At 45.6% G+C, this 18,387-nt stretch overlaps 1 protein-coding gene across 1 annotated transcript in view; it reads right to left on the bottom strand.

Moving 5' to 3' along the window:
- The window catches only part of rnf175 (ring finger protein 175), a 69,458-nt gene that overhangs the window by 36,437 nt on the left and 14,634 nt on the right, over window positions 1-18,387 (bottom strand). The window contains exons 2-4 of the mRNA XM_070871419.1: window positions 12,578-12,618; window positions 9,465-9,606; window positions 6,364-6,518 (exon numbers count right to left, since the gene is read on the bottom strand). Of these exons, the coding sequence (XP_070727520.1) occupies window positions 6,364-6,518; window positions 9,465-9,606; window positions 12,578-12,618 (338 nt within the window). The remainder of the gene's footprint in view (window positions 1-6,363; window positions 6,519-9,464; window positions 9,607-12,577; window positions 12,619-18,387) is intronic.

The raw sequence follows: 18,387 nt of genomic DNA, 5'->3' as shown, positions 1-18,387 counted from the left end.
GGGTTGGGGCAATGACGCAGCCCTGTTTGACCCTGATCTGGACATGGATTGGGTCTGTGATGGATTCTTGGTGAGGATCACGGCCTGCATGTCATCGTGGAGCAGGCGGAGGATGGGGACGAACTTTTGGGGGCATCCGAAATGGAGGACGCCACTCCATAGACCCTCGCGGTTGACAGTGTCAAAGGCCTTTGTAAGATCGAAGGAGGCCATGTATAAGAGCTGGCGCTGCTCCCTGCATTTTTCCTGCAGCTGTCGCGCTGCAAAAATCATGTCCGTTGTGCCTCATAGGGGAGGAGTTCCTCGGCCACAGGGAGAAGACGGTTGAGGAGGACTTTAGCGACGACTTTCCCGGTGGCAACCACATCTGCTGTAAGTGTTGGCTGCTCGAGGAACTTCGGCTCCGTGTTGATGAGCTGGAGTCCAAGCTTCAAACACTGACATCAGGGAGGGGGAGAGTTACCTGTAACTGTATTTCAGCAGAGAGTCACACCCTTTAAGTTAAATAATTCAAATTTGGTCCGTGGTCAGGGACAGGAGGGTGTGACTACGAGGGAGGCAGATATGGGGACCCAGAATGTACTGACTGAGGAGCCTCAGCCCTTACAATTGTCTAACAGATATGAGGTTCTTACTCCCTGTGTGGACAACAGCAGGAGTTGCAGGGAGGATGAGCAAACTGACCACAGCACTGTGGTACAGGGGGCATTCAAGTTGGGGGAGCAAAACGAAATGTTTTAGTAGTAGGGGACAGTATAGTTAGGGCGATAGATACTGTCCTCTGCAGTCGAGACCGCAAGTCCCGAAGGCTGTGCCAGGGTTAAGGACATCTCCTCTGGGCTGGAGAGGAACTTAAGTGGGAGGGGAAAGAGCCAATTGTTGTGGTCCATGTAGATACCAACGACATAGGTAGGAGAAAGAAAGAGGTCCTGCTGAGGGAGTATGAGCAGTAGGGGACTAAATAAAAAGCAAAACAACAAAGGTAATAATCTCTGGATTATTACCTGAGCCACAAGCAAATTTGTATAGGGTAAATAAGATCAGAGAGATAAACGCGTGGCTCAAAGACTGGTGTGGGAGAAATGGGTTTCAATTCATGGGGCACTGGCACCAGTACTGGAATAAGAGGGAGTTGTTCCGTCAGAATGGGCTTCATTTGAACCAGGCTGGGACCAGTTTCCTGGCAAATTGAATAATTAGGGCTGCAGATAGGGTTTTAAATTAGTGGGGAGGGATCCTGTGAGCTGAAATTTTTAAAAGTCAAAGAGAAAGGAGAAGGCAATAGTTCAGGATAGCGATAAGAGTAATGATAACCACAGTGTGATAGGGAGGGACAGAGCGTATACACAAGAGTGCATCAGAAAGTGGGGTCAGAGTGGGGAAAATGGTTAAAAAGTCAAAATTAAAAGCTCTTTACCTGTATGCTCGCAGCATTCGTAACAAGATAGATGAGTTGACGGCACAAACAGAAATAAATGGCTATGATCTGATAGCCATTAGAGACGTGGTTGCAAAGTGACCAAAGCTGGGAACTGAATATTCAGGGTTGTTTGCCATTTCGGAGGGATGGGCAGAAAGGAAAAAGAGGCAGGGTGGCTCTGTTAATAGAGGATGAGATCAGTGCAGTACTGAGAAATTATAATGGCTCAGAAAATCAAGATGTAGAATCAGTTTGGGTGGTAATAAATAATAAGGGAAAGAAGTCACTGGTGGGAGTAGTCTTCAGGCCCCCTAACAGTAACTACACTGTAAGACAGAGTATAATTCAAGAAATAATGGAGACTTCTAAGAAAGGTACGGTGGATTTTAATCTTCATATTGATTGGACAAATCTAATTGGCAAAGGTAGCCTTAAGAAGGGAGTTCATAGAGTGTATGCAAGATGATTTCTTAGAATACAATGCAGAACCAACCAGGGGAGCAGGCTATTTTAGATCTGGTAATGTGTAATGAGATGGGATTAATTAATGATCTCATAGTAAAGGATCATCTTGTGATCATAGCATGGTAGAATTTCAAATTCAGTTTGAGGGTGAGAAAGCTAGGTCTCAAACTGGTGTCCTGAACTTAAATAAAGACAATTACAAGACATGAAGGCAGAGTTGGCTAAAGTGGACTGGGAAAATAAATTAAAAGGTAAGACGATAGATAACCAGTCGCAAACATTTAAGGAGATATCTCATAACTCTCAGCAAAGATATATTCCAGTGAGAAAGAAAGACTAAGAGAAGGATGAACCATTTCTGGCTAACTAAGGAAGTAAAGGATGGTATCAAATTGAAAACAAAAGCATACAATGTTGTGAAGAATTAGAGGATTGGGAATTTTTTAGAAACCAGCAAAAGGCTAAAAAAAAAAATGAGAGAGAGAAGATAGTTTGTGAGTGTAAACTAGCAAGAAATATAAAAGCAAACATTAAAGAGCTTCTACAGGTATATAAAAAGAGAGCAGCTAAAGTAAAAGTTGGTCCCTTAGAGGATGAGACTGGGGAATTATTAATAGAAAACAGGGAAATGGCAGAGACTTTGAACAAATATTTTGTATCGGTCTTCACGGTAGAAGATGCTAAAAGCATCCCAAAAATTGATAATCAAGGGGCTATTGGGGGGGGGGGGGGGGGGAAAGAGAGAGGAGGAGAGAAGAAACTTAAAACAATCACTATCACTAGAGAAAAAGTATTAGGCAAAACTAATGGGACTAAAGGTGGACGAGTCCCAGTTAGCCTAACACCGGTCATAAGAACATAAGAAATTGGAGCAGGAGTAGGCCATTTGGCCCCTTGAGCCTGCACTGCCAATTTGATAAGATCATGGCTGATCTGATCTTGGGCTCAGCTCCCCTTCCCTGCCCGCTCCCCTAAACCCTCCACTCCCTTATTGTTCAAAAATCTGTTTAGCTCCACATTAAATATATTCAATGATCTAGCCTCCATAGCTCTCTGGGGTAGAGAAGTCCACAGATTTACAACCCTCAGAAGAAATTCCTCCTCATCTCAGTTTTAAATGGGCGACCCCTTATTCTGAAACTATGCCCCCTAGTTCTAGATTCCTCCACGAGGGGAAAACATCCTCTCTGCATCTACCTCGTCGAGCCCCCTCATTATCTTATATGTTTCAATAAGATCACCTCTCATTCTTCTAAACTCTAATGAGTATAGGCCCAACCTACTCAATCTTTCTTAAGTCAACCCCGTCATCTCAGGAATCAATCTAGTGAACCTTCTCTGAACTGCCTCCAGTGCAAGTAAATCCCTCCTTATATAAGGAGACTAAAACTGCACGCAGTACTCTAGATGTAGTCTCACCAATACCCTGTATAGTTGTAGCAGGACTTCCCTGCTTTTATACTCCATCACCTTTGCAATAAAGGCCAACATTCCATTTGCCTTCCTGATTACTTGCTGTACCTGCATACTAACTGTGTTTTATGCACAAGGACCCCCAGATCCCTTTGTACTACAGCATTTTGTAATTTCGCTCCATTTAAATAATAATTTGCTTTTTTATTTTTCCTACCAAAGTGGATAACCTCACTTTTCCACATTAGACTACATCTGCCCAATGTTTGCCCACTCACTTAGCCTGATTTTTTGCGTCCTCCTCACAACTTGCTTTCGCACCCATGTTTGTATAATCAGAAAACTTGGCTACATTACACTCGGTCCTCTTCATCTATTATTGGGAAAATGCTGGAGTCCATTATTAAGGAAGTAGTAACAGGACATTTAGAAAATCATAATGCAGTCAAGCAGAGTCAGCATGGTTTTATGAAAGAGAAATCATGTTTGACAAATTTGCTGGAGTTCTTTGAGGATGTAACGAGCAGGGTGGACATAGGGGAAACAGTGAATGTGGTGTATTTGGATTTCCAGAAGGCATTCGATAAGGTGCCATATAAAAGGTCACTGCACAAGTTAAGAGCTCACCAGGTTGGGGATAATATGAGCATGGATAGAGGATTGGCTACTAACAGAAAACAGAGTGTCGGAATAAATGGATCATTTTCCGGTTGGCAAATTGTAACAAGTGGGGTGCCACAGGGAACAGTGTTGGGGCCTCAACTATTTACAATCTATATAAATATCTTGGTTGAAGGGACGGAGTGTAATGTAGCCAAATTTGCTACAACAAAAATAGGTGGGAAAGCAAGTTGTGAGGTGGACGCAAAGAATCTACAAAGGGATATAGATATGCTAAGTGAGTGGGCAACAAATTGGCAGATAGAGTATAATGTGGGAAAATGTGAGGTTATCCACTTTGGTAGGAAAAACAAAAAAGCAAATTATTATTTAAATGGGGAGAGACAACAAAATGCTGCAGAGGGATGAGGGACCTTGTACATGAAACTCAAAGTTAGCATGCAGGTACAGCAAGTAATTAGGAAAGCAAATTGAATGTTGGCTTTTACTTCAAGGGGGATTAAGTATAAAAGTAAGGAAGTCCTGCTGCAATTGTACAGGATGTTGGTGAGACCTCACTTGGAGTACTGCGTACAGTGTACAGTATTAGTCTCCTTATTTAAGGAGGGATATACTTGCATTGGAGACAGTGTGGTGAAACATTTTGGTAGCAAGAACGAGGAGAGAAAATATAAACTAAAGGGTACAATCTTAAGGGGGTGCATGAACAGAGAGACCTAGGGGTATATGTGCACAAATCGTTGAAGGTGGCAGGGCAGGTTGAGATAGCAGTTAAAAAAGCTTATGGGATCCTGAGCTTCATGAATAGAGGTACAGAGTACAAAAGCGTGGTAATTATGAACCACCTGCATAAAACGCTCGCCTCACCTGGGGTATTGTGTCCAATTCTGGGCACCACACTTTAGGAAGGATGTGAAAGCATTAGAGGGTGCAGAAAAGATTTACGAGAATGATTCCAGAGATGAGGGACCTCAGTTACATGGATAGATTGGAGTTATTTTCCTTTGAGCAGAGAATATTGAGAAATTTGATAGAGGTGTTCAAAATCATGAGGGGTCTGGACAGAGTCGATGGAGAGAAATTGTTTCCATTGGCAAAAGGGTCAATAACCAGAGGACACAGATTTAAAGTGATTGGCAAAAGAACCAAAGGCGACATGAGAAAAAACTTTTTTTTTTTTAAAAACACAGCGAGTGGTTAGGATCTGGAATGCACTGCCTAAAAGGGTGGTGGGGGCAGACTCAATCACGGCTTTCAAAAGGAAGTTGGATAAGTACTTGAAATAATTTTTTTTTTTTTTTTGCAAGGCTACAGGAAAAGAGCATGCTAGTGGGACAGAGTCAGCACAGACTCAACAGGCTGGATGGCCTTCTTCTGTGCTGTAACCATTCTATGATTCGATTAGGAGAGATTACCATAAGCTTGATCAAAGAGGTAGGTTTTAAGTCGCATCTTAAAGGAAAGAAAGATGGAAAGGTGAAGAGGTTTGGGTAGAGAATTTTAGAGCTTACGGCCTAGAAAGCTGAAGGCACGGCCATGAATGGTGGGTCAAAGGAAGTGGGGGTGCACAAGAGGCCAGAGTTGGAGGAACACAGTTCTTGGAGGGTTGTAGGTCTAGAGGAAAAAACAGAATATGACTTATTCATTCACTGTTAATCAGTGGTCTAGATGTTCACACCTACATAACATAAAAACTCCTATTGCTATAAAACTCTGAGCAACACCTCTGAATATATGACACACATAAAAGCAATGCTGATTTTTTATTTACATTATAAATTCAGTAATACTTCAACTCTTAAGTGGCAGGATATAAGTGAATGCATATTAGAAGCTTTGGTGATGCATGCAAAATTGATCAAGTGACTGAAGGAATGTACCACAACAAAAAGATTTCAATCAATCAAACCGTCGAAGGTTAGTGTACAAGTTATTGGTACTGCTCCATACAAGTATCTTAAGCATGAAATGGGAATACTCCAGTGAAATTGTAAAAATGACTAGTGAACACAGCTTTGAAAATGTGGGTGCATATGTTTGCAATAAAGAACGGATTGATTGATCAGGATTCTAACACACTGAATGTTGATTTCTTACAAGGTACCTTGCAAACACTAGAGATTGTATTCTTTGTACTATTTTTTATGGTTAAGCTGTTGTAATGAAGAATGTTAAAAATATATATACATAAAATTAAAGATTCTTCATGGAAGCTATTTGCATTAATAAACTCATGAACACTCAATACAGATGTCAGATTACTCCATGAGGAATTGAAAAATGCACTAGATGGGTTATAAAACTGTACCTGCCTATCACTCAAAATCACATATCAGTGTTAAATATAAATTCCTCACAATATTTTAGTCACACAGCAACCATAATTAACAAGGCAGAACAAAAAGACACAATTTTCACTGAGGGTTACTGCAGTAGTTTCATACCGTGGTGTTCTTCCGGAAAGGGGTTTACGGGTAGCTCTGAAGATGACATAACTGGTAATAACAGAGAACATCCCCCATGTGGAGAGAAAGCGCCACCAGTAAAGTTTTACTGTGAAATATAAAGGAACAATCCACATCTGGAGCAAGGTGACCAGCTGTCAAAGAAAATGCACAAGTCCACTATGAATGTTTATCAGCATACAGCACAATCTCTACAGATCATGATTAAATAAAAAAAGGTTAATATATGCCGTTAACTTTCATAGCATGACAAGTTACCTAAATTTTTAATGATCTAGCTTTACCCTGCCATTATATTTATCGTGAAACAACGTCATGATTAGATTTGCAACAGTCTTAAAAGTAAAATCATAGAAGGTCTACTAATTGAATCGCAATAAACATACTGCTAGCTTGTCAGTATAATGTAAACATGAATCAAAATTCAATGAACTACATTGATAGTACTTTGACGTAGGTTACACTTGTACTTCTGTCTGTGTAACAAAGTGGTTAATGAACACCAGAAAACTGGAACTTTTGGGGGCAAGTGGTTTTACATTTCAGTTTGAATCAGTAAAAGCATTTAGTAGATTATAGTATATTCTATGCCCATGTCTTATAATGGAGTTAACTGTAGCGTAACAACTTCATCTGTAGGTTTTGACTTATTTAAAATGGATTAACTGGAAGAATAAGGAAACATAACTTTTGAAATTAAAATGACAAAGCAGAGTTCCTTTCTGACCAGGAAGTTGGATAATATATATGCCTACTTTAATTCACTCAATAATCTTGGGAAGTGAATTAGGTTGGAACAAATTTATTTCAACTATGTGATAGAATACAGCAATTTACACAAAATACTCTGCAATCCAGAAAACATGGAAATTTCTAAAGCAATTAATATGTTGTGGACATGTTATCATGCTGGACTGTGCAAAATTCAGTAGTCAATTGATAGAACAAGATGCAGTTGTGCGTCTGCACTCTTAATACCATTGGTGCTGGTACCGTCAACATCTTGATATAGAAAAACACATCATCTACTTTATTGTTTAACGGCACCATTACCATCTGGATTTTATTAGCACAAATTTTACTTATCCATACATCATATCCCATGGAATTTCCTGACAAATCAGACTGTTGCCCAAAGGCTAAATATTTTTCTCATTAAAAGGCTTAAATGAGCTAAATAGGACCTGGACCTCAAGCAAATCCTAAAGTGGGGGTCTAAATAATTAGAAGGCAGCAGGACATTTAATTTATCACTGCCGATTTTTGGCCTGGCTTGTCTTGCAAATGAAGTTCATAAAGTTGAGTGAATTTACATTATGGCGAGTGTGCAGACAGAACGAACAGCTGCCATTCACTTTTTTAAATTGTTTTATGTTAACCTTTATGTGTACATATTTAGAATAATGTGCTGAATGATCAACAAGCTACGGGTTAATAAGAGAAACATGAGATTTCTCTTCTACCAACTCTACCGCATTTTGCACCAACATACCTCAAATTTAGCTAACCGGGTTAATCACAGACTGTTCATTTATAAAACTAAAGTTTTCTGAATTTTTCTGACCCTTTAAATTATTTTTTTATAATGAGGTTACAATTTATATCAAGGAACACTTAAAAAGTTTGTTTTACTATTTACAGTGCCCGAGTGCAAAGTCTGCAATCTGCCAGGTCACACACAGTTTGCCTTGGGCCACACAATGTTACTACCGTACAGCTTTGCAATAATTCTTATGTTAAATAACAGCAATTATTACTATCCAGAAAGGTCTGAAAATGAGATGGCATTCTCTCCCAATTTCCTTTCCATTAAGCAAGCCTGTTCCTTTTATTACTATATTTCAATACAAGAATTAGAGCACTAATTTAAAAAAAACTAATTGAAATTACTTGTTAAAACAAGGAGTATTAAAACAGACAATGCACGTGAAAAGCCATGCTGTAATAGTAGATATTGCATAACAGCTAAAGTATACTATCCATTATAGCAGCAGCCATTTTGGATCCATTACATTGCAGCTGAAATCTGAGTAGCCAAATTGCACATAAATTAAGACCCATGCTTCACACCATTATGATTGCAGGTTTGTCTTTGTGGCAGCTGCACAAAACTTAATCAAACTTCTCAAAATATAAACAGGCTGTTCCTATTAAAGATTATTAGTAACAACTAAACATAACAGATGACGTGTTCCAAATTGGGTCCTTAAATTCAAATCCAGCTTGGGAGCAGGTACATTTTAGTAACTTGTCTACAACCACCTGCTATCTTTAGGGAGATTTGAAAAGAATTACTATTGAAATTCCTTCTTAGATGTGTAGTTTTGTTACATATTTATACTTGCAATTTATAAATAGCAGGCAAAAAGGAGATAAAGGAAAAAATATTTTTGGTGAATATTCAATTTGGTCAGAAATAATAGTACTTTATAAAAAAATGACAAACCAAAAATCAATAACTGCCTTTACATATTGTTTGCATGCAATATGTAATACGCCTACTTTCGAAGCTTCACAATGTGTAGTTAGCAGAGTGCATTATTACAGGTTATTTGAAAAACCCATTAATCATCCAAGAAGAATCAAACACATCTGTAATAATTTTCAGTCTTAAGTCACAAGTTCAGTATTGACATCCATTTTGTGTCCTCGTGACTGTTTCCCTCTTATAATTACCACAATTTGATCATGAATGTAAAAATCCTGCTTAAATACCCAATGATTTTGTAAATATGGTTTAGACAGAGTAGTTAAAACCAATTTTTTTTTTAAAAACAAATAGAAAAAATTATTTGCAAATACACACTTTTGACTTTTTGTGACCACAGTGAAGAACGTCAAAGCTGGGCACCACATAACAACATTAACCAATTCCAGGTCAGGTATAGCAGAGCAGAGCAAAGCTCACTCTTTACTCTGCCTAATCCCCAACTTTAGCCAAATACCCTCTACTGGAGTGATGCAAAGATTTCAATTTCTCACATGGCAGTAAAACTGCTAGTTGCGAGAAACAGATTTTTTTAAGCTTGTGTGCTATCAATTCATAGGTTGGAAGTTGTAATATTAAAAATAAAACTCACATTATATGATCTACAATGACGCTGTTTCCATTGGACTAGCACAACCTGAGCTATTACAAGGGCGGCAATAAGAATAAGCACCATTTCTGCATGCATAGCCTCATGCCCACGGTGTTTTGCATGTATCTTGGCATGTTGTAGTCTGCAAAAATGAAGATTTGAAAACAAAATTTGAATGCTGAATGTGTGGATATTGTTTAGGGGAAAAAGTTGTTAAACAATGTTTTAAACATACTATTCTGAATACTGAAAATTAATTAGATAATACAATATTTCTGTCAGGGCCTCTCAAGTTTCCAAAATGATTCAATTTCCTGTCATATCTGGAAAATGTTCATATTTATCCCAAAATGGCTGATGTGGAATGATTCATGTTTATTCCCAATGCTCTTTCACTTTCCCATTTTTCTTGAAGATATCTCTTCTCCTCCCTGCCCCCCCCCCCCCCCGCCCCGCCCCCAACTAAAAAAAAATCTAAGATTACTGTAATGCTTTCCATAACAAAATTGGAATTTCAGGAGGGAAGATGAAACTTAGGGTCTGGCACTATATCAAGCCAAGTTTATGCAATTGGAGATCCCCACACCAGAATTAGAAATAATTTTCTCAAATTATTTATTACACCTGGGCTAATGCCAACATTTTCCCAATTTTCTCCTGAATATGTTTCTCAAATAAAAACCTAAACCTCAAGAATTAAACAAAAATGGAAACCAAGAATTTCAGTCATGTGCAGTTATTATTTGACACTATTTACATTTCAGAAACTTCTTACTGGAAATTAATACTTTTTTTATTTGAGGCACCAAGTATCAGCATCAAGCTCTCCCACAGAGTACAGTATGGGCTAGATGCATATTGAGGTTTCCTCCATTCTGGCTCAATAAAGTGCATTAACACCAACCTCAAGAGCAATCACTATTTTCCATTTTTCACCTCAGCAACTTTGGTGAAGTTTGCTCAATGTGGCCTGAATAGTAATTTATTTTACATCGGACAACATTTTTGATGGCAGGATACAATACGACAACTTGCTTTTGTATAATGCCTTTAACGTAGAAATCGTAGAAAAAGTCCCAAGGCGCTTCACAGAATTATCAAACAAAATTTAGTACCAAGCCACATAAGGAGATATGTGGGCAGATGACCAAAAGTTTGGTCGAAGAGGTAGGTCTTAAGGAGCACCTAAAGAGGAAAGAGAGGTAGAAGTTTAGGGAGGGATTACCAAGGCTTAGGGCATCAGCAGCATGGCTGCCAATGGTGGAGTGATTAAAATCGGAAATGCGCAAAAGACCAGAATTGAAGGAGCGCAGATACCCCAGAGAGTTATAGGGCTGAAGGAGATTTCAGAGATCGGGAGGGATGAGGCCATGGGATTTGAAAACAAGTTTGAGAATTTTAAAATCAAGGCGTTTCCAGTCGGGAGCCATTGTACAGGGACTTGGTGCGAGTTACGGGCAGAAGAATTTTGGATGAGTTTAAGTTTATTGAGGGTGCAAGGGAGGTTGGCCAGGTGTGCACTGGAATAGTAAAATCTAGAGGTACAAGATACAAAATCAGTAATTAAAGCACTCTGTCTGAAGTCCATACACGGTATTTTTTTTTTATAAACGGTGAGATTGAGAAATGTTGGTGTTCAGAGGGACCTGATGTCCTTGTACACGAATCACAAAGTTAACAGGCAGGTACAGCAAGCAATTAAAAAAGCAAATGATATGTTGGCCTTTATTACAAGAGGATGAGTATAAGAGTAAAGATGTCTTACTGCAATTATAGGGCCCTGGTGAGACCGCAGCTGGAGTAGTATACACAGTTTTAGTCTCCTTACCTAAAAAAGGATATACATGCCATTGAGGGAGTGCAACAAAGGTTCACCAGACTGATTCCTGGAATGGGGGGGGATTTCCTATCAGGAGAGATTGAGTAGATTAGGCCTATATGATGAATGAGAGGTGATGTCAAATTTTTATCACATAATACTCCTGTGAAGCGCCTTGGGACGTAGCGCTACGTTTAGGGCGCTATATAAATACAAGTTGTTGTTGTGATCTCATTGAAATATACAACATTCTTACAAGGCTTGACAGGGTAGATGCAGGGAGGATGTTTCCTTTGGCTGAGGAATCTAGAACCAGGTGTTACAGTCTCAGAATAAGTGGGACTGAGATGGGGAGAAACTTCTTCACTCAGAGGGTTGTGTATCTTTGAAATTCTCTAACCCAGCAGGCTGTGGAGGCTAGAATACAGAACTCGATAGATTTTTGGATATTAAGGGAATCAAGGGATATGGGGATAGTGCAGGAAAGTGGAGTTAAGGTCGAAGATCAGCCATGATCTCACTGAATGGTGGAGCAGGCTCGAGGGGGCGAATGACCTACTCCTTCTCCTAATTCTTGTGTTCGTGCACTGCAAAGAATAAATCATTCTGGAACAAAGTTTTTATTTTCCACACTGTACACCTAACAAATTCACACCAATCATATCCAGTATTTATTTCTTGATTATGTTAATGTTTCACACAAAGTTTCCCACAAGGGAGGTGGAACGGGAAAAAGTAAAGGTGAATAAGCATAGTGAGGAAGGATGGAACAAGGTGAGTGAGAGAGCACAAGAGAAAGAGCTATGCAGGGGGAACTATGGGCTATCTAACTGACCAACAAATCTTCCTGGCAAGAGAACCATTCACTGAAACAAAAATAAACTCTAATCTACCATTATCATCTTTGGATAGCCTCACAGATGACAGAAGCACTAAAAATCAAGATAGCACATTTTTTAAATACATTTTCAAATCAATAAGACCACCACGATTTTTTTTTTTGAATAGCGTGAGGAAATGAATAGGGTGAGGAAACAAACACTTTAATGTTTGGAATTAGTCATACAATTGTTTTTTTTTATAAAGACTCACTATAATTAGAAATTTTCATTTAAGTTTTACAGCAGAGTCACACTAGATAATGAAATGCCTCTACTGCATTCTATAGTTTAGCCTAATATTGTATTGCTGTGTATTATAGTTTTCACACTAAATGAGCTCCAATCAATAAAAAGACACTTTACATCATAAAAATGAGTGGAAATTATTATGTACTAATCATGGTACTGCTTACCTCCACTGGTCTTCATCCGAAGGAAATTTTAAAAGATCTATCTATGGGCAAAAGAAAATTGAAAATTAAATCTCATTAATGACCTATGGTCCATTAGTACAAAACTACATAATACATATAGGTTATGTAATGGGTAGCAGTGACACATCAGCACAGATTAGGCTGGTGAAATGCTCACTATTGAAATAGGGTCAGGCTCATAAGATATTGGTGGTCACTGTAGATGAGGTTATATATTTATAACATTTTCAGCTAAAAATGTGATATTTTATATTAGTACTTTGGTTTTTAATACCAAGGGGAAAACAACTAAACCAAACTGGGAAGTAGAATTTATATTTTCACTAGTACTTTGTACAGAACAAACACCCGGAATATCAAATTTTATTATACTTATAAGACAGAAAAATTAGATGAGACAATTAAATGAGAAAATTCTTCTTCAGATATGAGTTCTTACCCAACACAGTATGACAGTACGTAAACATGGACTACCATTTTCAAGTTCTAATTGTTACACTACCACTGTTTTGATGGCAGAAGTGTCCTTGAGTGTCACAATTCTCTCAGCATTCAGCACCTAGTAATTTAAGGGCACAAATTTACCTACATGCACCAGATTCCCCAGCCCACTGTGCTAATTAACAGTACTGTATTGCTGTTATTGATTTTATACCCCAGTTATACTGCATGTTTAGTACTGATGTGACAAAATCATCACAGGCATGCCAAGTTGTACTTTAATGCTCCTGTTAGCTATTTATGAGATTTAATCAGTAGTTGGACTCTAATGAGTAGATTTCCATGCATATATATTTTTTTTAAGTTTAACAGGAATTCTTCTTGTTCGGGGCATAGACGCACTCCCATTAAAGTATACAGCTTATCTAACCAGTAATGTTTTTTCTGGGGTTAGACTGTTCACCATTCCGCAATGTATGAGCAAGCTAGGCCCATTCCCTCTGATAGCTTCACTGTACAGCACCTCTTATCTCGGGAGTATATCTCCTTTTATAATGGTCAGTACTCAAAGAACAACATTTCTATTTTGTCACCCTCTTTAAAATACATTAAACAAACTTGCAATGTCAACATATGGTATAAATAAGACACTAATTGCTGACAGAAGCTAAAGCAATCAAAACTGTATTACTCACTCACTTGTTTGGTTTTCTATAAGCACAAGTCCCAATGTGTATTCTCTCTAAATATACACACATGAAAAATATGACAACATTGCCAAATATAACTGTAATTTTTCTCTTTTCTTTACACCATAGTATTCTCACTTTCTCAATAAAACTTGAAGGGAGTAATAGGTATGGATGTGTATACAACAAGCCCTGCAAGAGGGAAAGATCTTGGGCGAGAAATTCGTGGCCTTAGCGCCACTCCATAGCGCCATTAACTGACTCTAAAATGGCGGCCGTCGCTCTTTTGCCAGTTGCTGGTGGTTCCTGCAGCTGCTGCTGTTTTCGTCCTTACCTTTGCGCTGCCGGTAACTGGCAGCACCATGCTGGACAAAATGACGGTGTTGTGACGTAAATCGGCGGGCAACACCGACACGACGTCACAAGCGCAAACTTTGACCCGAGCGCTGTATCCAAAGCGTGCCAGGCAAGCAGGTGGACAGTGGCAATGTCTACACCTCTTAAAGGGACACACATATCGTTCAGGTAAGTTTGTGTAAGGGGGTAAAAAGTACACTTGAGTAAGAAGCATAAAAGAATTAGGAGGTTGAGGAATCGGGAGTTCCTCTGTCTTATGGTATAGATTGTAATATTGACCGATTATGTAAAACTCGCTTATATATGTAAAGCACGCTTATACACTCGGGTATACACTGAGTTAAGAAGAGGGAGACAGCAATGCCTGATGGATAATGAACTATCATAAGTAGCCAATACTTAGCACAGAAAATAGAAGATGAAAACATACACTCAGTACTGAATAACAAGGGCAGTGGAGAATCAACAGCCTAGAAAGATAGCATTCCCTGGGAAGCAAGAGCAATCAACGCGTCATGAGAAACTGAGGCAAAATTGAACATATTCCAGAAGGGTAACACCATGGGAGATGGACAGGTGGGGGAGAACCACTCAGAACCAGTCTGAGCAGTAGGCCAATCGGTGGTTTTGTAGGAGGATCACACAAATCGAAAAATCGTATACACGAATGTGCCGAGATGGCCCAACCGATACAGGACCTGGTCAAAGGGGGGAAACCCTCCCAATATCAGGAAACGGCATTTGTAAGTTAAAACAAGCTCTGAAGTGCTCCAGCCTTGGGATTACCCGACCAGAATATGCCCTTCCACATCTATACGTACCATAGCAAAGTTTGCATTGGGACAGGCCTAGGCCAGTGGCATAACAATCCTACATACTTTAGTGGAAGTGCTTTACACAGGAAGGCTAAAACCGGTATCCGACACACAAAGGACTCTTACCCAACCCCACCCCACCCCCCCGAAATGGGACAGTAACAATAAAAGACAAAAGGCAGATCATTTTGCAGGGAGAGGAGCATCAGTGTAGCCTGACAGGAGAAGACAAAGGAAGTAGTCAGGCTTGAGTAGGCAGACATGGATCCATGCGTAGATGGGTCCTGGCGCTGTATCAACAGGACACCACGGACAGGATTGAGGGGCGAGGCGGGAAGGAGGGAGGGCGAGGCGGGAAGGAGGGCGAGGCGGGAAGGAGGGCGAGGCGGGAAGGAGGGCGAGGCGGGAAGGAGGGCGAGGCGGGAAGGAGGGCGAGGCGGGAAGGAGGGCGAGGCGGGAAGGAGGGCGAGGCGGGAAGGAGGGCGAGGCGGGAAGGAGGGCGAGGCGGGAAGGAGGGCGAGGCGGGAAGGAGGGCGAGGCGGGAAGGAGGGCGAGGCGGGAAGGAGGGCGAGGCGGGAAGGAGGGCGAGGCGGGAAGGAGGGCGAGGCGGGAAGGAGGGCGAGGCGGGAAGGAGGGCGAGGCGGGAAGGAGGGCGAGGCGGGAAGGAGGGCGAGGCGGGAAGGAGGGCGAGGCGGGAAGGAGGGCGAGGCGGGAAGGAGGGCGAGGCGGGAAGGAGGGCGAGGCGGGAAGGAGGGCGAGGCGGGAAGGAGGGCGAGGCGGGAAGGAGGGCGAGGCGGGAAGGAGGGCGAGGCGGGAAGGAGGGCGAGGCGGGAAGGAGGGCGAGGCGGGAAGGAGGGCGAGGCGGGAAGGAGGGCGAGGCGGGAAGGAGGGCGAGGCGGGAAGGAGGGCGAGGCGGGAAGGAGGGCGAGGCGGGAAGGAGGGCGAGGCGGGAAGGAGGGCGAGGCGGGAAGGAGGGCGAGGCGGGAAGGAGGGCGAGGCGGGAAGGAGGGCGAGGCGGGAAGGAGGGCGAGGCGGGAAGGAGGGCGAGGCGGGAAGGAGGGCGAGGCGGGAAGGAGGGCGAGGCGGGAAGGAGGGCGAGGCGGGAAGGAGGGCGAGGCGGGAAGGAGGGCGAGGCGGGAAGGAGGGCGAGGCGGGAAGGAGGGCGAGGCGGGAAGGAGGGCGAGGCGGGAAGGAGGGCGAGGCGGGAAGGAGGGCGAGGCGGGAAGGAGGGCGAGGCGGGAAGGAGGGCGAGGCGGGAAGGAGGGCGAGGCGGGAAGGAGGGCGAGGCGGGAAGGAGGGCGAGGCGGGAAGGAGGGCGAGGCGGGAAGGAGGGCGAGGCGGGAAGGAGGGCGAGGCGGGAAGGAGGGCGAGGCGGGAAGGAGGGCGAGGCGGGAAGGAGGGCGAGGCGGGAAGGAGGGCGAGGCGGGAAGGAGGGCGAGGCGGGAAGGAGGGCGAGGCGGGAAGGAGGGCGAGGCGGGAAGGAGGGCGAGGCGGGAAGGAGGGCGAGGCGGGAAGGAGGGCGAGGCGGGAAGGAGGGCGAGGCGGGAAGGAGGGCGAGGCGGGAAGGAGGGCGAGGCGGGAAGGAGGGCGAGGCGGGAAGGAGGGCGAGGCGGGAAGGAGGGCGAGGCGGGAAGGAGGGCGAGGCGGGAAGGAGGGCGAGGCGGGAAGGAGGGCGAGGCGGGAAGGAGGGCGAGGCGGGAAGGAGGGCGAGGCGGGAAGGAGGGCGAGGCGGGAAGGAGGGCGAGGCGGGAAGGAGGGCGAGGCGGGAAGGAGGGCGAGGCGGGAAGGAGGGCGAGGCGGGAAGGAGGGCGAGGCGGGAAGGAGGGCGAGGCGGGAAGGAGGGCGAGGCGGGAAGGAGGGCGAGGCGGGAAGGAGGGCGAGGCGGGAAGGAGGGCGAGGCGGGAAGGAGGGCGAGGCGGGAAGGAGGGCGAGGCGGGAAGGAGGGCGAGGCGGGAAGGAGGGCGAGGCGGGAAGGAGGGCGAGGCGGGAAGGAGGGCGAGGCGGGAAGGAGGGCGAGGCGGGAAGGAGGGCGAGGCGGGAAGGAGGGCGAGGCGGGAAGGAGGGCGAGGCGGGAAGGAGGGCGAGGCGGGAAGGAGGGCGAGGCGGGAAGGAGGGCGAGGCGGGAAGGAGGGCGAGGCGGGAAGGAGGGCGAGGCGGGAAGGAGGGCGAGGCGGGAAGGAGGGCGAGGCGGGAAGGAGGGCGAGGCGGGAAGGAGGGCGAGGCGGGAAGGAGGGCGAGGCGGGAAGGAGGGCGAGGCGGGAAGGAGGGCGAGGCGGGAAGGAGGGCGAGGCGGGAAGGAGGGCGAGGCGGGAAGGAGGGCGAGGCGGGAAGGAGGGCGAGGCGGGAAGGAGGGCGAGGCGGGAAGGAGGGCGAGGCGGGAAGGAGGGCGAGGCGGGAAGGAGGGCGAGGCGGGAAGGAGGGCGAGGCGGGAAGGAGGGCGAGGCGGGAAGGAGGGCGAGGCGGGAAGGAGGGCGAGGCGGGAAGGAGGGCGAGGCGGGAAGGAGGGCGAGGCGGGAAGGAGGGCGAGGCGGGAAGGAGGGCGAGGCGGGAAGGAGGGCGAGGCGGGAAGGAGGGCGAGGCGGGAAGGAGGGCGAGGCGGGAAGGAGGGCGAGGCGGGAAGGAGGGCGAGGCGGGAAGGAGGGCGAGGCGGGAAGGAGGGCGAGGCGGGAAGGAGGGCGAGGCGGGAAGGAGGGCGAGGCGGGAAGGAGGGCGAGGCGGGAAGGAGGGCGAGGCGGGAAGGAGGGCGAGGCGGGAAGGAGGGCGAGGCGGGAAGGAGGGCGAGGCGGGAAGGAGGGCGAGGCGGGAAGGAGGGCGAGGCGGGAAGGAGGGCGAGGCGGGAAGGAGGGCGAGGCGGGAAGGAGGGCGAGGCGGGAAGGAGGGCGAGGCGGGAAGGAGGGCGAGGCGGGAAGGAGGGCGAGGCGGGAAGGAGGGCGAGGCGGGAAGGAGGGCGAGGCGGGAAGGAGGGCGAGGCGGGAAGGAGGGCGAGGCGGGAAGGAGGGCGAGGCGGGAAGGAGGGCGAGGCGGGAAGGAGGGCGAGGCGGGAAGGAGGGCGAGGCGGGAAGGAGGGCGAGGCGGGAAGGAGGGCGAGGCGGGAAGGAGGGCGAGGCGGGAAGGAGGGCGAGGCGGGAAGGAGGGCGAGGCGGGAAGGAGGGCGAGGCGGGAAGGAGGGCGAGGCGGGAAGGAGGGCGAGGCGGGAAGGAGGGCGAGGCGGGAAGGAGGGCGAGGCGGGAAGGAGGGCGAGGCGGGAAGGAGGGCGAGGCGGGAAGGAGGGCGAGGCGGGAAGGAGGGCGAGGCGGGAAGGAGGGCGAGGCGGGAAGGAGGGCGAGGCGGGAAGGAGGGCGAGGCGGGAAGGAGGGCGAGGCGGGAAGGAGGGCGAGGCGGGAAGGAGGGCGAGGCGGGAAGGAGGGCGAGGCGGGAAGGAGGGCGAGGCGGGAAGGAGGGCGAGGCGGGAAGGAGGGCGAGGCGGGAAGGAGGGCGAGGCGGGAAG

Source organism: Pristiophorus japonicus, chromosome 2 (genome assembly GCF_044704955.1).
Source record: "Pristiophorus japonicus isolate sPriJap1 chromosome 2, sPriJap1.hap1, whole genome shotgun sequence".
NCBI lineage: Eukaryota > Metazoa > Chordata > Chondrichthyes > Pristiophoridae > Pristiophorus > Pristiophorus japonicus.
The sequence above is the reverse complement of the archived record's forward strand: the minus strand, read 5'-3'. Positions and strand labels throughout refer to the sequence as shown.